Source organism: Micrasema longulum, unplaced genomic scaffold (assembly GCF_059751315.1).
Source record: "Micrasema longulum isolate JH-2025_06_02 unplaced genomic scaffold, ASM5975131v1 h1tg001201l, whole genome shotgun sequence".
Taxonomy (NCBI): Eukaryota; Metazoa; Arthropoda; class Insecta; order Trichoptera; family Brachycentridae; genus Micrasema; species Micrasema longulum.
The window spans coordinates 1-19,192 of NW_028278388.1; the positions used below are offsets into that span (position 1 = coordinate 1).

Below are 19,192 nucleotides of genomic sequence, written 5' to 3' on the forward strand. Positions count from 1 at the left end.
TATTACAACAGAGGTGAAGAACACTGAAGAGAAGGTAATATAGAAGTCTAGGCATCTACAGGGCTTATGACCTGTCAATGGCTGGTTTAAGTGGCCACTTTACACACTGTGTAACATTCACCATTCTGCCTATATTTGAACATCTATATATCTTCAATTCTTTCATCTGTTGATGTTTGTAAAGTTAAAGAGCTGAAACCTTTATTTATGCGGGTGAGATTCGTGTAATTGAATTATTTCACCTACATACTAGACAACGCCTGAAATTCTTATATTTTCAAATACTATACATCTTCATGGACCAGGTGGATTCATCAACAATATTTTGAGTTTGTCCAAATTTTTGTAGACAACGACTGAAGTTAACTATAATGCCATCTGACGGCTGTCAAACTATTTGTTTTAGGAGATTACAGATCTTAGAAGATTTTTAGTGGACCGAAATTAAGGAAAAGAGTAAATACATGCTAAAAAATGTCGGCACAAGTTGTAAATGTACTAGAGTCGATAATCCTTTACAGTATTCTGTTTTTTATGCCACAAAGTACGCGCGAGATATTTCGCTCATAGCCTGACGCGATACAAAAGCTTTCGCGGGATATCTCACTCACGGCCCAGAAGGGGTTAGCATTGTAGTCAACCAATTATGTCTCAAGTACTTGGCATAGTAAAAGAAATATAATAAACATTTATTGTTTAATTTGACGACTTACCTATTAGTTAAATGTTACATAAAAGCTTTATACGTAGACATATAACATAAACGTTATAACATTTGGCTTTATTTTATGTTTTTTTTTATAATGTTGTGTATATTTTTTTGTATTGCTGTTGTTTTTCTTAATAAACAAAACAAATAAATAAATAAACATGGTCAAATAAAAAAATCAATAAATGTACACATTTTTCAATATTCCTTTTATTTTAAATTTACTTGTATTTCTAAAATTTTTGTTTTTTGTATATAAACATAAGTAATACAAAACAAAGTATACATAATTTGAAAATTTTATCAAATATAATCGACATAGTTTTTCTGGGTAGGATTATTTCAAAGGAACATAAATGTTTTTCAAACGATTTAGTATAAAAAAAAAAAATAATCATGGAAAAATTATTATGTGGCGATAATTAAGAACTTTTAAGTACCTGTTTTCTGAATTTAATTTATTTAAAAAAAGAATGTGAAACAAATTCTAACACATAAGGAAAAAATCTGATCTAATTACAAAATTCTTTAAAAAAAATATTATTTTAATTTTTGTCTTAACTAATTGACAATGTGCTAATTGAACCTGCTTTAATAATGGTTGTTTCATTATATTTCTTAACTCTAAAAACTGCTAAAAATCCCCCTGGAAATGATGCGGTAATGTCGTGTTACATGAACCCTTTATAGGGCACATCATATAATTAAGAATAGTCCAGAAGGAGCTTAGAATCATATTTGAATACATCGGACTGTGTCCAATAATTCCCCCACTATGTCCTACTTTCGCCGCGCGCATTCGTGAGGTCGCAGCGTAATGTTGCTTGATGGGAAAAAAAAATCATCTCACAAATGTAAGGTAAAAAAAAGCAATCTGTTAATTTCTCTAAAATTTTATTGTGCACGCGGAAATATATATTGACACAACAGAGTAGATAAGTAAATGGTCATTTAATAAGAGTAATTGAATTAATGAACTTTAAACTTAAAATATAAAACAAATTTTATTTTACATAAAACTGATATTTTTATAACATGTTAAATAATATTTGATGTTTTGAAGATAATGTCGGTCAAATTTCCACCACAGAGTTGTGTAATCCGAGATCCAATTTTTATTAATTCTCTCATTAGATGAGCAAAGCAGAGTAAAAAAAAAATTTACTACCCTGGCAACACAAACAAAATTTCCATTTTGTTTCTTCGACAATCTGACAGATAGAAAAATAATTCAAGTTTTAAGTAATGCATTTGTTATATACACATTCATTTGCTAATTACACATGAAATGTGATTGCATTCTGTTTCTTTAAGATCCTAGCAGTATTTCTATACTTTAAAAGGACACAACACAGAATAGTTGAATTTAAATCAGGAGGTGCATACTGATCGATGTCTACAAAGAAACTAATGGGTCAAAACCTAAACCTACTCATTTATAAGTAGTTGAGTCGCCTTCTTTTTAATGTGCGTATGCGGTTTCTGGACTATTTTTAATTCTATGGGGCACATATTCTGTGTTGATTTACACCTTGCAAACCTAATAAAATATGTTCTTTTTAAGGTAATAAACTTATTGCATTTGCAAAAGCTGAGTCTAAGCCTGGTCTACCGATGTACCTTATTACGATACTCCTGTGACATAAGACTTGTTATTAATATGAAATATTAGAAAATAAACTCCTAAATTCGGATTGTATATTTATGTACCAATTTGTTCTAGGTGTCCTTTAAAGGGTTAAAGAAAAGACAGCATATTTTGAAATAAAGGTATTTAAAAACAAAAATTGAACACATATATACTGCTTAATAATCAATTTTCCATAATTTGTAAAAATAATTGCACAATTTAGGCCTGTTGTAGCAAAATATGACTTCATTATTTTAAAAAAAAGAGATGTATCAAGTCTTGCACTTTACGTAGACTCTTATGACATCATACCACACAAAGGTCAATCAAATTGGTGACTCGTGTGCTGTTGCTTAATTTTGAACAATTAATTATAAAGTATGGAGAATTGATGTTTAATTTGGCAAATGCAATGTGCTGGAAAAATATAATAATTACTGTCGGGTTGGTCTGTTACGAGGGTTTTGCACAGTCCTGTCTGAGAACCGGATAGTGATATCTTGTATCATCATATTGGGAGTTAGAAACTCCTCGATGGTCTCCACATTTGGTCTCGGGAGGCGGTCGAAGGGGTACCCCATAGAGCGACGGTCGGGGTAGAGCCTGTCCTTGATTCCGCAGTAACTGGCAGCATCAGCGCATACTCCGTCCAGGGATTGCTCAACCTAAAATTAAATCATCATAACCAATCCACTTTCCGCACCCAGTGATGCATAGGACACTGCACTGGTACACGGAATCGCAGCGTATCTTGATCTTTTATTAGATACATGAATGCAAGATGATCAGTGCTACGCTTCAGGTGTCAGTCCTGGTACTATGAAATATTCCAGTATAATAACACCTTTTTAAATAAATATTTCATGTCAACTATGTTGAGAATTGAACCCAAGCCTTCTTGCATGGCAGGCAAACACGCTAACCACTTGACCACTACCTATTTTATCCCTTCAAAAAGATTTCAATTTTGTTTACTGGCGTTATTTCTGAAGTTAAAGGCAGAGGTGAGAAATGCCTGGTCTTGAAATCAAGCCAAACGTTTTAAGGAATGCTAAACACACTTTACATGCCTTTTAGGGGGCTTTGATGTTAAAATATGTGGTTCACAGAGTTGCCAATCAGAAATGGAGCTGGGCTGGTCATACGGCCAGAACCACAGACTCTAGATGGATTACCTGGAATGGTGAGCCAGAACAGGTAGAAGTAGTGTCGGCAGAGGCCTCAGACAAAGTGGTCTGATGACATAAGACAAATTGCAGGAAGTGGTTGGATGCAATGCTCTTGTCCAATGGCCTGTGTTCACCATTGGACAAGAGACGACTGATGATGATGATGATGATGATGACATATTTTCGAATGCTTGAATTTACTTAGACATGCATAAAAAAAAATTGTTACACTGTTTTTATTGTTTTGATAACCAATTTTGTAAAAGGTTACTTTTTTATTCTTTAGTGAAATACATACGTAATTACTATTTGAGTTCCTCAAATAAATTGTCATACTATGGAGTTAATTCTACTTTTAAAAAAGGGGAGATTTCCCCATTATTTTACAATATAATTGTAAATACATTAACATTTATTTATGTACAAGGAAAATAATATGCTTAGTACATTTTTTGAAATATTGCATATTTAGGTATTATTTTTATTACTTTGATGAGTTGTTCCTAAATATTAATTCCTATACATCATAATTTGATTCCTGTTAAATAGGTGAGTGAAATTATTACTAATTATTGTAAACATCTGAAAACTTGTGCAGGTAATATGATTTTTCAAATTTATTTTAATTTTCATAATTAAATTCCTCCTTCTGCCTAACTCATATAGTGTCCATGCGGCTCGACTGCGGAATTATCTCCCATCTGCTATCAAAAATGATTCTACAGTATATCTGTTTAAATCATGCCTGAAAAAACACCTCCTTTCTCTACCTTATTCTCTCTGCTTTTCCCCGCTCTTTATTCCCATTTTCCATTGAAGACATTAGTCACTAAGATGATGCCAGATCTAAGATATTAATCTTTGTATCTATTTTTCATACATTTTGAAACTTAAATTATATCTTCGCCTTAATATGAATACAACATAATCATTTTTTTTGTATTTGAGATTAAGACTGAATATTTTTCATCACAAAAAATAGCATCTATCTCTGTCATTTAAAAGTTGAAATCGTTGACAGAAAAGAGATAAAACACATTTATTGAATAAAGCGAATCTCAAAGAAAATGTATATTCTTTGAAATACAGTGTAAGTAAATCAGTAGGTGGTCAGCAGTACAGTAGTTTACATTTGTTTTGTAAAACACTTTAAAATCATATATACTTAAAAAACAAACTATTTTTTTAAAAAGAAAAAACGCTAATGTTTCATACAAAATTATTGATAAAATATGATGTTTTTATTGTCCCCTGTAAAGTTATCATTTAGTTATTTAGATTGTATTCAAATTAAGGCGACAATATAAAAAAAAAGTTTATTTTTTGGTTGGTTGGAAGAAATTAGCATTTGGCGATAAGCCTGCCAATGTACAAATATGTATATAGAAAAAGTTAAATAAATATATAAATGAAATAAATTCATAACCAATGACTTTTGTCAAAATTTTGTGTATCATATACCCTCTAAATATTCAATACTAGGTATAAAAATACATATATATTTACCCTGTCATTCGTATAGTTGGAGATCATAATAAAGAGAGTACAGGGCATTCCTGCAGCGGTACCACGAGGAAGTAAGACGTGTTGTGGCCAGCCGCAACCACAGAAGTTGAAAGAGTCTTCATCTGTGCCTTGTCTTCCAATCTCCAGACTTCGGAAAGTTCTCTCCCAAGGAATTGTCACAGAGGACTCATCAGAGCGACGTGTGATCGTGCTGCTACCTGGCTGAACTAGAAAAGTAAAGGCAGTACAATTATTATATTTATTTAAACACTTTATATACATATGCAGTTTACATGTATATGCATAAAGGCGGGCATATTGCCTTAAGGCAATTTTTTCCTACCTACCCAAACTGTTCGATTTGAGGAAATCAGTGGTACATGAACATATTGTTGGTTTATTGATAAATTCCTTATGGAACAAAATATTGATAATCATATTTAAAAATAAAATTAAAGACAAATATAGAGGTTCTACTGTGCATATATAAATAATACTGTTATTTGCTTTGTACGCTCAGATAGTACATACTTGTGGTGAAGAACTTGTCCATTTCAATGAACATGAGGCGATGATCGCGGAAACTCCAGGGGAGACCGCGCTCATCAAACTTGGGGGCCAGGAATATACGGACTGTTCCCATCTTTGCAGGACCAGAATTGTTTACATTTATTCTGTAATTAAATAAGAAAACAAATATAACACAAGATTTCCCAAGATGATGAACCTTATTATTTACTTGATTCTTGTTTGTGTCTAGGGGATCAAAAAATTATGTACGTGAAATAGAACAACCATCCTGTATAAGTGTTTTCAATTCAGTGGCTTCTCTCAGGTAAAAATCTTGAGTAAGGAAATTGACTGGAGATAAGTTTGCTGCTATGTAGTGTAGAACTTGGCGTGTTTACCCTCGATGCTTGAGGTTCCAGGTTTTCGATTCAAGGGTCAAAATCATTGAATGGTTTATTTTAAATATTATTTTGCAACAATAATATGAAGGACACTGTTCTCATATCTCGTATGCATATACGTATATTAGATAAGGTTTTCATATTTTGTGGTTAATAAGTTGGTTGAAAGGTCTTGACTAAGATGATGCCAGATCTTAAATATGTTCATGCTAGGTTCTTCTCTGAAATAGGTTCCGGGAATAGTATGGACTTGTGAACTAATTTTCTCTTGGGATTTATAGGTTTTCAATTTTGGTAGATATCTGAGTCAGAGATAATGTAGAACTATTACTAGTTCAGATCTGCCACTTAGTACTACATCTGAGTCAGGGTGCCAATAAATTGCAAAATGTCGTAAAAGGGTTGCTCTGTATTTAATAATAAACATTAATGACACATTAAATACTATAAACTAAAATTGTAACTCTTAAATTGATTCAAATCACCCGGAGTAGTTTTTATTAATTTATTTTGTATAAAAAAATGATAGACTAAATTGTTGAGGATTGAACATAGGACCTCAAGGTTGTTTGACAAATGGGCTCATCACAAAACAAATAGGTGAACTCAAATTATATTATAAAAGTAATTTTTGCTTTTAAAAATATCTATAGACAATTTGGAACACTTTTTAAATACAACAAAAATCACAAATATGTCAATCGAAAAAGAGAACGTTTTAACCTAGGTTTATTTTATTAACTACACATAAGTGTATTTTACAAGTTTACCAACTCACCATACAATAATATGTTTTAAAAAATTGGCAAAAGTTAAAGAAATACAAATTTGAATAGGTATCTCAGGTAAATAGACCATGGATAAAATATATATCAGGCCATTATCGCAAACACATAGTAACTAACAAAAACAATATTTTCCGGGAGAACACTTCTTCCTCTCAATTAACAAGAAATACTCTCTGTGAATAAAACTCTGTTTTGACTATTTATTTTATAACCATAGGAATAGACCAGGGTTTTCCAAAGCTTTTAAGCAACGGAACACTTCGCAAATCTGAAAGTTTTAACGGAAGGAACACATACTTAATTTTTTAGGTTGGGAAATTCACAAAAGCCAATTTTTTTCAATTAAAATGTTATTAAAACATTTATGATTTATTTAGTAATTGTAACAACTCACATAAAAATATGAGTGAATGAGTGAACTCTTGACGATTTGGATAATTTTGAGTTCTTAAATAGCATATAGTTTTTAAATCGGGCACTGAATTTGGATTCTTACATATACTTGTTGTGGCATCGAGCCTGTTTCTGCACTTTGACTTTGTTACAGTATAATTAGAAAATCCCACTTTGCATAAATAAGTTGAAGAAAACGGAAGTTTTGACACATTGGTGTACTATTTGATTTCAAAATTAAATCACTTGGCCTACATTATCTGTCACGGAAAATGGATTATAGGCCCAGCAATCGAGCTTACTAGTTTTGGAAAAACATTGCAAGAGAGTTGTGTTCGTATAGAATTACAAAAAAAATTGCGGAACACCTATTCAGGCTCCGTGGAACACTGGCATTCTGCAGAACATAGTTTGGGAAACCCTGAAATAGACGAAAAGACTTACCTGTAAGTGAATGGAGTATGTGTCAAATGACTAGTTCTCACAAAGATTTCGCCTCCTCTAACAAAGTCCAGCCCTCGAGAGAGATCAAGGTCACTCTGCATCCAATACGTCTCCAGTTGGTTGGGCTGCCCACCTTCAGGGGTCATCTCTATTGATGTCAAGCTGACGTTTTCGTTAGAAAGCTGGAAATGGAAACACAGAGAGTTAAAGATATTTTCAAGAAGAAGGCACAGCTTTGTAGGGTAACTCCCGATTCCCATTTTACATTATTGCTAGCTGAAAATGGCCTCAAAATTTAAATAATTGAATAAATCATAAGACAAATTTAATATTTCTTCATTGCATAACAAAAATATGCTTACCAAAATTGTGGAGTATCTCGGAAGAGTTCCTTTGTATGCTTGGAACATCCTGTCTACAAATGCATGAAGCCTGAAGAATACCGGATCTCTCAAATCTGTTGCAGGATCTGCCATCACTCCAGGACGTTCCTAAAAAAATTGAAATTACGTTATTGACTTTGAGTTTTGAAAAATTTACCCTTTGAATAGAGTTTGTATTTTCTTATCTCTAGTAAAAACACAATCAATGATTTTATTTTTACCAAGTATTTGTTCTCAGGATCATGAACATATCCAATGAACAAATGGCCGAGATTGTGGAAATTCCCATAGAAGGATGAATTCAAACTTAGAGATGAGGCTTCTATCAGGTTACCCAGAACATCTATACCTGTTTCCTCAGTTAGAGGAATAAGTTGCCCATCGGTCTGAAAAAATAAATAACATATTGTGCAGTTATGTATAGGTACATGTCATATTTATATCAACTGATAATATTTTTAATTTGTCACAATCTCAAAAATATTTTTATTAATCAATGGCTGTCTTTTGTCAACAAAAGCAATGTATTTTGGGTAGGTATGTCTAAATGCCCAGACTTCCATAACAATGTATCGTCTATGTAAGTTCAATACTGTATACGAGCCAAAAAAATATGTTTTTTTGGCGTTTTTGATTGAATGGGACAAGCCACATTGATTAGTATATTTAAATTTCGAAATTAAACAATAGGCTGCTTGCATTTTATTAAATTCAGTACCATGAATGAATCCTTCCTACTAAAGAAGCAAAGCAAACCGTGTAATCCCTAAATCCGATACATTGTATGAGACAACACAAAATAAACTGCATTTAAATAATTATTTTTTACGAAATCGCGAAGCTTTTTGTCCCTCCTGTACATTTTGATAAATGGTTCCTCCGAGATTTTGAATTTGCATAGACAACAATATGTTTAAATTATTTTTAACTTTTTTTTTCGTCAACCCGTTCTAGGACTTACAGCATTTAACTCAAAATAAAATGCTTTATATAATTTTTTATTTTTTAAAATCGTATCATAAAATGAAAAATGTTTTCAAATGGCAAGTACATTTAGAGGAGCGAAAACTGAATATTGATAGATACTATGTAATTGGGATGAATTTTTTTAACTAAGATTTCTAGAATAAGATTTGAAAATAGTAGTACCCCCATGAAACTGCCGAGGTTAATGGCATCATAAAGGCGAGCAATGGATGTTTCAAATTCGTCGAGTGTAGCCACCATCTCATCCACATCTCTCCTCAAGTCCTGGAGAACCATATTGTCTTGACGTGGAGTCCATCCTCTAAAAAAGGTAATCAGATTAGTTATTTCACATTTTTAGTAATTGAATCTGATACAATTTAAACTTCCGTGCCCTCTGAATATTGTGCCAAACAAAATACTTTGTGACTCCTATGGGAAAATAGCTGAATGTGGAAGTTCAGTGGTTTTTTAAATAATTATTATTTGTTAATAAATAGACTATCAAACTAAGCCAAAGAAAAATATGTTTTTTATGTACCGTATTCTCATCGCTTTGACTTTTAAAGTTTTGTAATTTTGAAATTATCCCGCCCTTGGCGTCACTAGTTCCCATTGGTGAGTTATCGTGACAAGTAGACCCCCATAGCTATCAATTTTTTTTATTTATTTTTTTATTTATAAATCATATAACACAAAGTATTTTACAAGTACAATACGTTGAATTACATTCCCAGGAGTTACAACAACTCAATTCGGGACATAAATAATATTAGCATTTAGAAAATAACACATATTGAGAACAACAAAGAAACAGCAAGTTTAGCACCTTTATAACTAAATATACAACAACAATGTATATGCCTAAAACCTTACAAGCAGAATAAATATGTTTAAAAAAACGCTTTTAAGAATAAAAAAAGTAGTGAATCTACTAAGGGAGATAAGGTCATTAACATCACACGCCATGCGGATGATGCTGCCATGGTGATGATGAGAACATATCCATCTCAGTTAGTAAACATATGGATGCCTAAGAAATGTCGTATAGTACAATGAACACATGATTATTGGAAACATAATTTGGATATACAAAACGTGTGTCAGACCAAATCATGGTGTATACAACAGAGGCGAGGATAGAGATAAATTAAAAATACGAAAAACCAAGTAGAAAAACTGAATAGAAAAACTAAATAAAAAAACCAAATAATACTAAACGTGGAAAAAAATGGCTTCCCCGAAGCTGGAGATATATCACAGCACATGTCAATGCTGTAATTGATTGGTTGATTCACAAGGACTTGTGATTTCATGCAAAGTAGTTAATTTTTATTCAAACCATTTTCATACATTTTTGAGAAACTTCGCTGTACAATGCTCTAATTTTTACCACGCGTAAATTTTTTTTTTATACAATTTTGTATAGTAAACTTTGTCATTACATCAACAGAGATTTTGTATTTAATATCGGCAAAATTACAATAACACAATGTAATATTCACTCCATTGTAATTGGATACGGTGCAATAAAGTTACAGTAGTGTAGTGGTGAGGCGTTCGCCTACCATGCATGAGGTACCGAGTTATATTCCCGGAAGGGTCGTCAAGAAATACTTGCTTAAAAATTGTTGTTACACTGCAGTATTTCATTGACCATGAACTTGAAGTGCAAAACTGGTCACCTTACACCCATGTAACAAAAACTATCCAGATATGCTGCAAATGGAGTTTGGAGTACCAATGCAGTGCCCTATACACCACTGGGTGCCGGTAGGGAAATGATGATGATGATATACTACTGTAGAAGAATTGTTATTATTTCTTTTTAATAAATCATAATGCAATTGTATGTTGGAAAAAATACCTTGATGCTATGAGAGAATCCAGTTTGGGGAAGTATCCCTCCTTGATTGGCTCCCTAAAATTAATTGGTTTTACACGAGCCAAAGAATTTGCCAAGCGTTCGAAGTTATATCTGAAAACAATTAAAATATTGTACTATTTTTCATGCAATGTCATGTTTGTGAATTATCAAGTGCATTTAGACTTATGTCTCTTTAAGTTGTAATTTTAACACTAAAATTAAACTTCTACTAATTACAATAAGATGCAATAATATCCCCCACAAATAGAGTAAGCATAGAGTAAGATTAAAAAATAATATTTCTTTATTAAAAAGCAATTAAAAACAATCTGTCATTCAAAGTAATGGTACCAGAACCACACAAAATATTCAGATATATTAAATATGCACGCAAAAAGTTAGGTTAGTGAGCGATCAGAATGTAATAATTAAGAATCTGTCATTCAAAGTGTAAATTTTATTATAAAAGTACCTATGTACTGCTATATTACCTACCTAATACTAATTAAATGTAAATAAAAAAAATTGTCAGCATAGGTAGTGGCAGATAATATAAGTCTAATTATAGACACCTCATGCACCTGATACATAAAATGACTAATCAGTAAAAAAGGTCACACATCTCAGTAGAACACCTTCACAACTTTGAGCTTTTCAACTTCGTAGTTTTATACCATCGTCATATCTTGAAGCAGTATCACTGCAGCGTAAGAAAACTAATGCTAAAATTGGAAGAAATCACACATAAAATAGACATTCTGAAAAGTGTCATGATTTATCATGGAAAACGGGGCCTTTGTTGTTTGCGATAAATATAAAACAGGTATTTTTAGATATTTAAGATAAAAGACACTGCGACACTGAATAAATAAATAATTTATGTAATATATAGTATTTTATAACAGCCAATTATATTATGTTTTAAATTTTCTGTCTGCATAATTGTAATGTTTTCTATATATATGTTTTCACATTTGTAAAAAAAAGGTACATAGTAAAGCGTCTTCGGCACGGGTTACCCCAGTTAATTATAATTATTAGAAATTAAAAAATTACCTGGCTTGAATCTGTTGATGCATGTAATAGAAGAGTTCTCCTCTCCTATCTTTATTTACTACAGCGGGATTGGTCGACATGAATGGGTACACAAGATGCCAGTGCCAATGATGAAGGTTAAGTCCAATGTCTTCACGCCAGTATGCTATACGATGCTCTTCATCCAAATCTGAAGCTGTATAGTCTCGGGGAATGACGATTGGCCTCTAAAAATTAAAAAATAATTTATATAAAGCTCTGCTTCAAAATTATTCAATGTCAGTGTGTGTGTCTTAAAAAAAGATAAATGATAATTTAAAAAAAAAACAATTGCCAAGAGAAATTATTAAGAGCATTATTTTTTGGAAAACAAATCTATTTACTGTGTTGGTGCTTACTTTGAGAATTGAAATGAATAAACAAATGAGATATAATTAACACGTTCGCGGTTATGCCATCTATAGCCGTCAAAATCGTGTCTCCAAAAAAACCATAAAAGTAAGAATATGGTTAAGTAAGATTTATCAACAATATTTTAAGTTTGTCCAAACTTTTGTAGACAAGGGCTGGATTTAACTCCCCAGGGGGCTGTTAATATCAACATATTACAACAGAGATGAAGAACATTTAAGAGAAGGTAATATAGAAGTCTGGGCATCTACAGGGCTTAAGAACTGTCATTGGCTGGTTTAAGTGGCCACTTTACACACTGTGTAACATTCACCATTATACCCATATTTGAACGTTTAAATATGTTTGTTTGTTTCAGTACGTACCTAAAATGGGAAAAATTACTCAAAAACATTATAAAATAATAAATGGTATATTTAAATATTGTATAACTCTATAATAGATTAGCTGGTAGGTAGTCATGTTATTGTTTATTTTTGCATAAAAATGTCTGCCTTACAACAGATTGTACCTAGTTAAGCAGACTACACATAATCCAGAGAAATCTATTATCTAAGTATGTATGTAGTAGATAAAGAAATTGTAATTTTTTATTCATATTTATATTTCTATTTCTTTGCACCACAACAGGCCATGAGGCCCAATTACAATATTGAATTACATCACAGAACACCCAGGCTTGAGAAAAATCACATTTATTTTTTTGTGTTCTCTCCGGGAATCGAACCCGGAACCTTCCGTGTGTGAGTCAAGCATCTTGACCACTACACCACGGAGGCCGTAATTAATAAAACATGATTATTATTATTAGTATTGTAGGTATTATTATAGATGTTAAAATATTGTGTCGACTCTTTTTTCTTTTCTTATTACATCAAACTCTTCCACCCAAATGCTTAGCATAGACAATGCAAAACCAACAACCATCCACTTAAAAATAAGATTTTTTATATAAAAATAGGTATTTTATTTTCAATAAAAAATATATATATGCCGCTGCGCGCTGTCTTAATTTTATTATGAAAAAGAACATGTCAAACAGATGATTTTGTTGATTTTAACATCAAAACTGTAAAGTGTTTTACCCTTAGCTCTGTTGGGACAAGGTCAGCTTCCTCTCTCGCTCTTTGAAAAGCTCGAGAATCTATGAAACGATCAGGAAATGATTGCACAAGTGTTGGGATAGATATTCCTTTTGTATCCGTCCTAAAAATTAAACAAAATGAATTTTTTTTTATTAGCACTAAAAAATTTTGATAAAATAATGTGAATTACAGTTACAAGTCATCTGTCAAGTTTTTCTAGGAAAATTCAAAACAAATACCTGTGTAGAAGTGCGATAGAGAGGCAGTAGTTAAACATAGCAGGATTAATACGATCTTTGCAGTAGAGAGCGGTTGAAAGAAGATTATCTTGATCAGAACAATCTAATAAACAAAAAAATACATATTTTTATGTCAGCGGAAAGATAAGTTATAAGCAACATCTGATAAATTATTCTGCATGATTCTTATTCTTGTACTGGTGGGTTAGCGGCAAACAAGCTCCTGATGTCACTGTGACCTGTAAAGATCTACTGTGATGGGTCTCCGTCAACTAATTCTTTCACAGTTGAAGTGTGATTAAAATATTTTCTCATAAAAAATGGCAACATTTTTCTGCATAGTGTCATGAATAATCATGACAAAGGTCAGTTAGAAAATAAAGACAAGGAAGGCAATTACCCATCAATTGAAATTCCATTGACTGCGTGCTTGCGACATTGAATTATATGCCATTGGATAATATGTTATTTATTTAATGAAAAAGAGTTTCCTCAAAGTCACAACTGACTTAGCGACTCTGCAGAAAAACGCAGAAAGGATCTGTGGAGAGAGGAACTCTGCGATAGGCTCTGGATAATGCCACCCGAAAGCACAAACACTGTCCACAGTTTGGAATTCCCTACATGGAAAGTTCTCAACAGACTAAAGGTAGGGGTGACTAGGTGTAAATAAAATAAACAGAGGTGGGGTTTTCTGAAGGAAGATGACACAAACTGCAATTGTGGACTGGTGCAGGATGATCCTCATCTGCTGGGGTGTCACATTGGAGTGGCAAAGTCTGAAGTCTGGACCCAATAAGTAAGAGGTATCTAACAAAATTATTATTAATTTAATTTATCGTAATTTACAAGGTGTGAAAGTGATTAAAATAAAATTAACCATTAGTAAGTAACCACATTATGATTATAAAAATGTGGTTGCATAAAAATGGATACTTCCGTTGATATTTTACCACAAGTTATTTTTAGAGTGTACGATAATATTTACTTAGGAGGTATAAACAAAATCAATAGAGGTCAGAGAAGAGTTCAAATATTAGTTTGAGGAAAGTAAACAAGTTGGTAAGTAAACAAGGTATTGTAGACAAATCTCAACAAGAATGAAAGGAAATAGAAGTCTAGGCTCTATCATGCCCATTTTACACACTGAAACATGCCTCATTCTGAGTGTTTGAACCTCCACATTTCCTTATTTTTTCCACCCCGATTTTGTAATCTTATGACGTAATCTTAAAAATTCACCACAATGTTTTCAGTATTTTACTACTCATCTTCATTCCTCTTGGCATTGGTATATCAATGGCAGTACATCTAGATCATTTATCTTTGTTTTAATGAAAGCAAGGTGATTAGTTTTACGCTTCAGATGGCAATCCGAGGACAATAAACATTGCTGTGAATAACCACCTTGTAAACTAATATTTCATGTTGACCTTACCAGGAATCGACCCGGGACCTCAAGCATGGTAAGCGAATGAGCCCACGACTAACTGCGAGGCGAACTTATCTCCACTCATTTCCTTTTTCAGGATTTTTACCGGAGAGTAGCTGTTGAATTGAAAACATCAGTCCAGGACTCTAGTTTTATTTTTACACACATATGTATATAAAAAAATATTTGGTGTGTGTCCAAATACTGTTTGTAGACAAGGCTGGATTTCACTCCCTAGAGACCGATTAAGAGGATAGGCGGTGACTGAGGATTTTGACCAATAGGTATTTGATCATTGTTTTTCTGTGACTCTTTCGTAAATGTGATACCTGCCCGATACCGTGAGGAAAAGACAACTGTGCGTCGGACTAATTATGCCAAGTCGACAAAATCAATGTTTCGTTGTTTCCGCACCCCAACACTGAACTGATTTGGTTGTTTTTTATTTTAGAAAAGATATAAGAACAAAATTTTCTGTGTCGGTACCTTTTGTATTTTTCAAAAATAGTTATCATATTTGTATACCATACGTCCGAAGACGGCAGATAAAATTGGGTGCTTTTAAGGTTTTTTGGATGGTCTTAGTTCTCATAATAAACAATTTATCAAACAAACAAAATTATAGGGACATGCCAATAGTGTGTAACAAAAATCATTGCTCTAGTGTTATAATCCAAGGAGAAAATACGGGACTACATTTGTAAGAAGAAAATTCAGACTGCGTTTCCTCGATTGAAATTCATTTCAATCTTATTTAACAATTATATATATAAAGTATTTTTTTATTTTTACTAACAATATTTGAATATATTTAACGCCAAGTGGCATAGCTTGATGACTTAGGCGGTGATAGATTGTCGACAATGATGTTCTGTTTGGAGAAAACAAGTAGACATAAAAAAAAAACTAACTGTTAAGTGGTTAACTATCATAAACAATGCATGAATAAGGGATAAATAGTTTCTAAATTTATTGCAACAGAGAGGGAAAATCATTTTTGAGTAGGGAACATGGAAGTCTGGGCATTTACAGGGTTTATGGCTCGTCATTATCGTGTAACATTTACCATTCTGCCAATGCTAACTTCCTAGAGAGTGAAATCCAACCTGTCTTCAAACATTTGGGCATGCTCAACATATTGATGATTATTCATTTAAATATATTTACCCATAAGAATGTTAATGAGAGCGTTGGCACACCTGCCATGGCGAGGATTAAAGACGGTAAATCCTTCATCCCTTCCAACTTGCATCGGTATTGTCAAATCTACTTGGGGAACTTCCATAACTGCTACATGTTCCTCAGTTTCACCAAAACGATTTGATAGTTGGGTTCCAATTGATTGGTACCGATCGCTCTGGAAATTATAGAAAACAGATTTAATAAATCATCAAACACCTACAACATTCATCTTAAAAAGTGTGATCAGGCGTGTATTAAAACAACACGAACTTTGAAAATCATTTACAAAGTAAGTACTGACACTATTTATTTGCGGCTTTTTAAGAATCGATTAAGTATTTTTTTCTGGCAACACTATTTTGTTTGTTTTATGTACATATATGTATTATATTATACATAGAATTAAGAGACTATTCTTAATTCTATGGTATTATATTAAATTTATAATGATGAAAATGAAATTCTGTCATTCGAGGGGGCTGTTTATTTATTTAGATTTTATTTTATTTTTCATTAGTAGTATATACCTACTCGTATTATACTAAAAATGCTAAATAACTCAAAAATTTTCAAATAACACCAGTACAATCAAATGTTAATTATTTTTTCAATAAAATATAACAATATCTGGGTTTTTTTTACTAATTTGTATGACAAAATTTGAAATGCCCCATAAAGAGACAACATATAATAATTTGAATTTTCAATTTACTATCATTATTATATGATTAGTTGTATATCTTATGTATAGGAGTGAAGTCTGGAATTAGAAAAACAAGGATGAAAGCAGGCTGAATGTTGTCGAAATGCGATCTCTCAGGCGAACGTGTGGTAAAACTATGTATGATGGTTGCACAAATGTCAAGATTTGTGTATTATGTAAGACTGAAACAGGCATTATTGACAAAATCAAGAAAGAAGTGCTGCGTTGATTTGGACATTTAGAGCTAATGGACAGCGAAAGAATGGCTAAAAGGATTTACAGTGCAAATATTGATGGATGCAGAAAACGAGGAAGACTGAAAAAATTTAACAAATACTTGAAGAGGGACATGTCAAATGTCAGAATAATTGTTATGTGTGAATGAGATGGATAAATGTAGAGGAAGCGAGGTCTGTAAGCAAAGACAAAGTGGCGTGTCCTTCTATCCTCTCTGCCTACCCCCACGAATTTTTTTAACAAAATAAATCATTCAAAGTACTTTGATATAACACATAATTAATTTTAATTTCTCAGACACAAAATAAATAGGTAATATTGTGTAATATTACCACCAATAGAACAGGGTATATATTAAATATGAAATAAATTCATACAAAACCAAACAATAATTAATATTGAAATATTTTGTTAAATAGCTTTTCTAACAATGGTTACACTATTGTTTTAGCTAATATCTCGTACACAATATTTTGAGAAATTAATGAAATAAAATTTGTAAAAAATTAGGTAGACACATTAATCCATTAACTCTGGGGCTTGGATCTTTTTAGATTAGAATTTGACATTGGCCCTTTTGGGCCAATGTTAAATTTTATATATTTTTTCCAACATTTTGTAAAGGGTCAATTTTAATATTGAAGAATTTTATATACAAATACAAATATGTGGTGATGTTTTTTATTAATATTCTTTATCAAACACATTAAAGAATTCATTATAATGCCACAAATGGCTAAAAATTAGTCTCCTGTAATATTCCGATTTACGACATACAACCCTTTTAGATCGAAGCCACAGAACTTAGTTTGAAGGACCAATAACCGGTTTCATCACTCTCGCGATATCATCGAACTGTTTTTCAAAAAGTTGTTTTGAGTATATCATCACCACATAATTAATAAATATTCAAATAATGATAACAATAAAAAAAATATTTTAGTTCATCCGTACAATGAATGGAAATGAAGAAAATTAATATTATTCAAGATATAAAACTCATCTCACCAGGTAAGCCTGAGGAATGTCGAAAACCACATTTTCTTGTCCCTTGATAGTGAAGACGGGTTCTGATGGTCTGTCAAAAAGCAGTTGGATATTCCTCTTGGTGTTTGAGGCCATTTTGAATCCAATTAAACACCTTTATTCAATAAGTTCATACACTAATTGATCCAATGACAATGTAATTGGACACTTAAATAAAGTATATTAACCAATAAACAACATTTCCTCAGATGTGTTGGGTGCAAAACCACAATCACACAATATTATTGTTTGTAACAAGGTGGTTAGTAGTTAATGTATCCCCTATTAAAATGTTTTGAAATAATACAACTACTACCATAATGTCATTTCTTCGTAAGCGTAGGCAGAGAAGGTAGAACGCCACATGTGTCTATACTGACGTATATTCTTAGCATCTTCCACATTCGTATGTAATTATATATGGTAATGTAAGGTATGATTCTACTCCAAGCATATTTTATAAAATATCTATGTGAATATTATGACCAGTTTTATTTTTTCAATTATGTTACTGTATTTTAGAAATAAAAAGGATTTTTTTCCTATTTTTAATAACATAAATTAGAGACAAATAGAGGCACTCTGCAATATATTTTCTTTTGTCTATATAATTTAAGATATAAATGATTGGTAAACAATAACAGTAAACAAAATAGACGTGTTACAAGCACTAAGGAAATGGCATTTTAATAGGTGGGTAATTGCCTTCCCGGTTTTCATTCTCCAACGGAACTTAATTATGATAAGAGGTGACACTACGCAGAGAAAAATGTCGCTGTGAGTGATGAAAAAATGTTTAATTGCACGGAAACTGTGAAAAACCTGCTATGGAATAAGTAGATAATTAGATATACTTTTATGAACATTTTTCAAAATTTCGACAGCTGCCAGCTAGTGAAGTTTCTATGGTAACGAGTTACATGGAAATAAATTTGAACGATGTGTATCTCTTTCTTACATAAGTGACTGCATGTGTACCATGATTTTCCATCTCTTTTCTTTTTGTTATTTAGGGCAACACAATATTTGTTACGAGTATATAGCTAGTAGAGGAGTAATGAGTCTATTTATTATGT

The 19,192-nt window shown here is 32.1% G+C and overlaps 1 protein-coding gene across 1 annotated transcript; it reads right to left on the reverse strand.

Annotated features, from left to right (window-relative positions):
• Positions 1 to 1,589: 1,589 nt before the first annotated feature.
• On the reverse strand, positions 1,590 to 18,270 carry LOC148276545 (phenoloxidase 2-like). Its single transcript, XM_088234104.1, has 13 exons — positions 18,099 to 18,270; positions 16,136 to 16,325; positions 13,537 to 13,639; positions 13,298 to 13,418; positions 11,823 to 12,028; positions 10,767 to 10,877; positions 9,083 to 9,221; positions 8,155 to 8,319; positions 7,913 to 8,041; positions 7,551 to 7,732; positions 5,546 to 5,688; positions 5,015 to 5,241; positions 1,590 to 3,004 (listed from the first exon to the last, which is right to left on the reverse strand). Exons 1-13 carry the CDS (start codon positions 18,210 to 18,212, stop codon positions 2,774 to 2,776), a joined length of 2,061 nt encoding a protein of 686 aa, XP_088090230.1. The 5' UTR covers positions 18,213 to 18,270; the 3' UTR covers positions 1,590 to 2,773.
• Between the last annotated feature and the right edge of the window lie 922 nt (positions 18,271 to 19,192).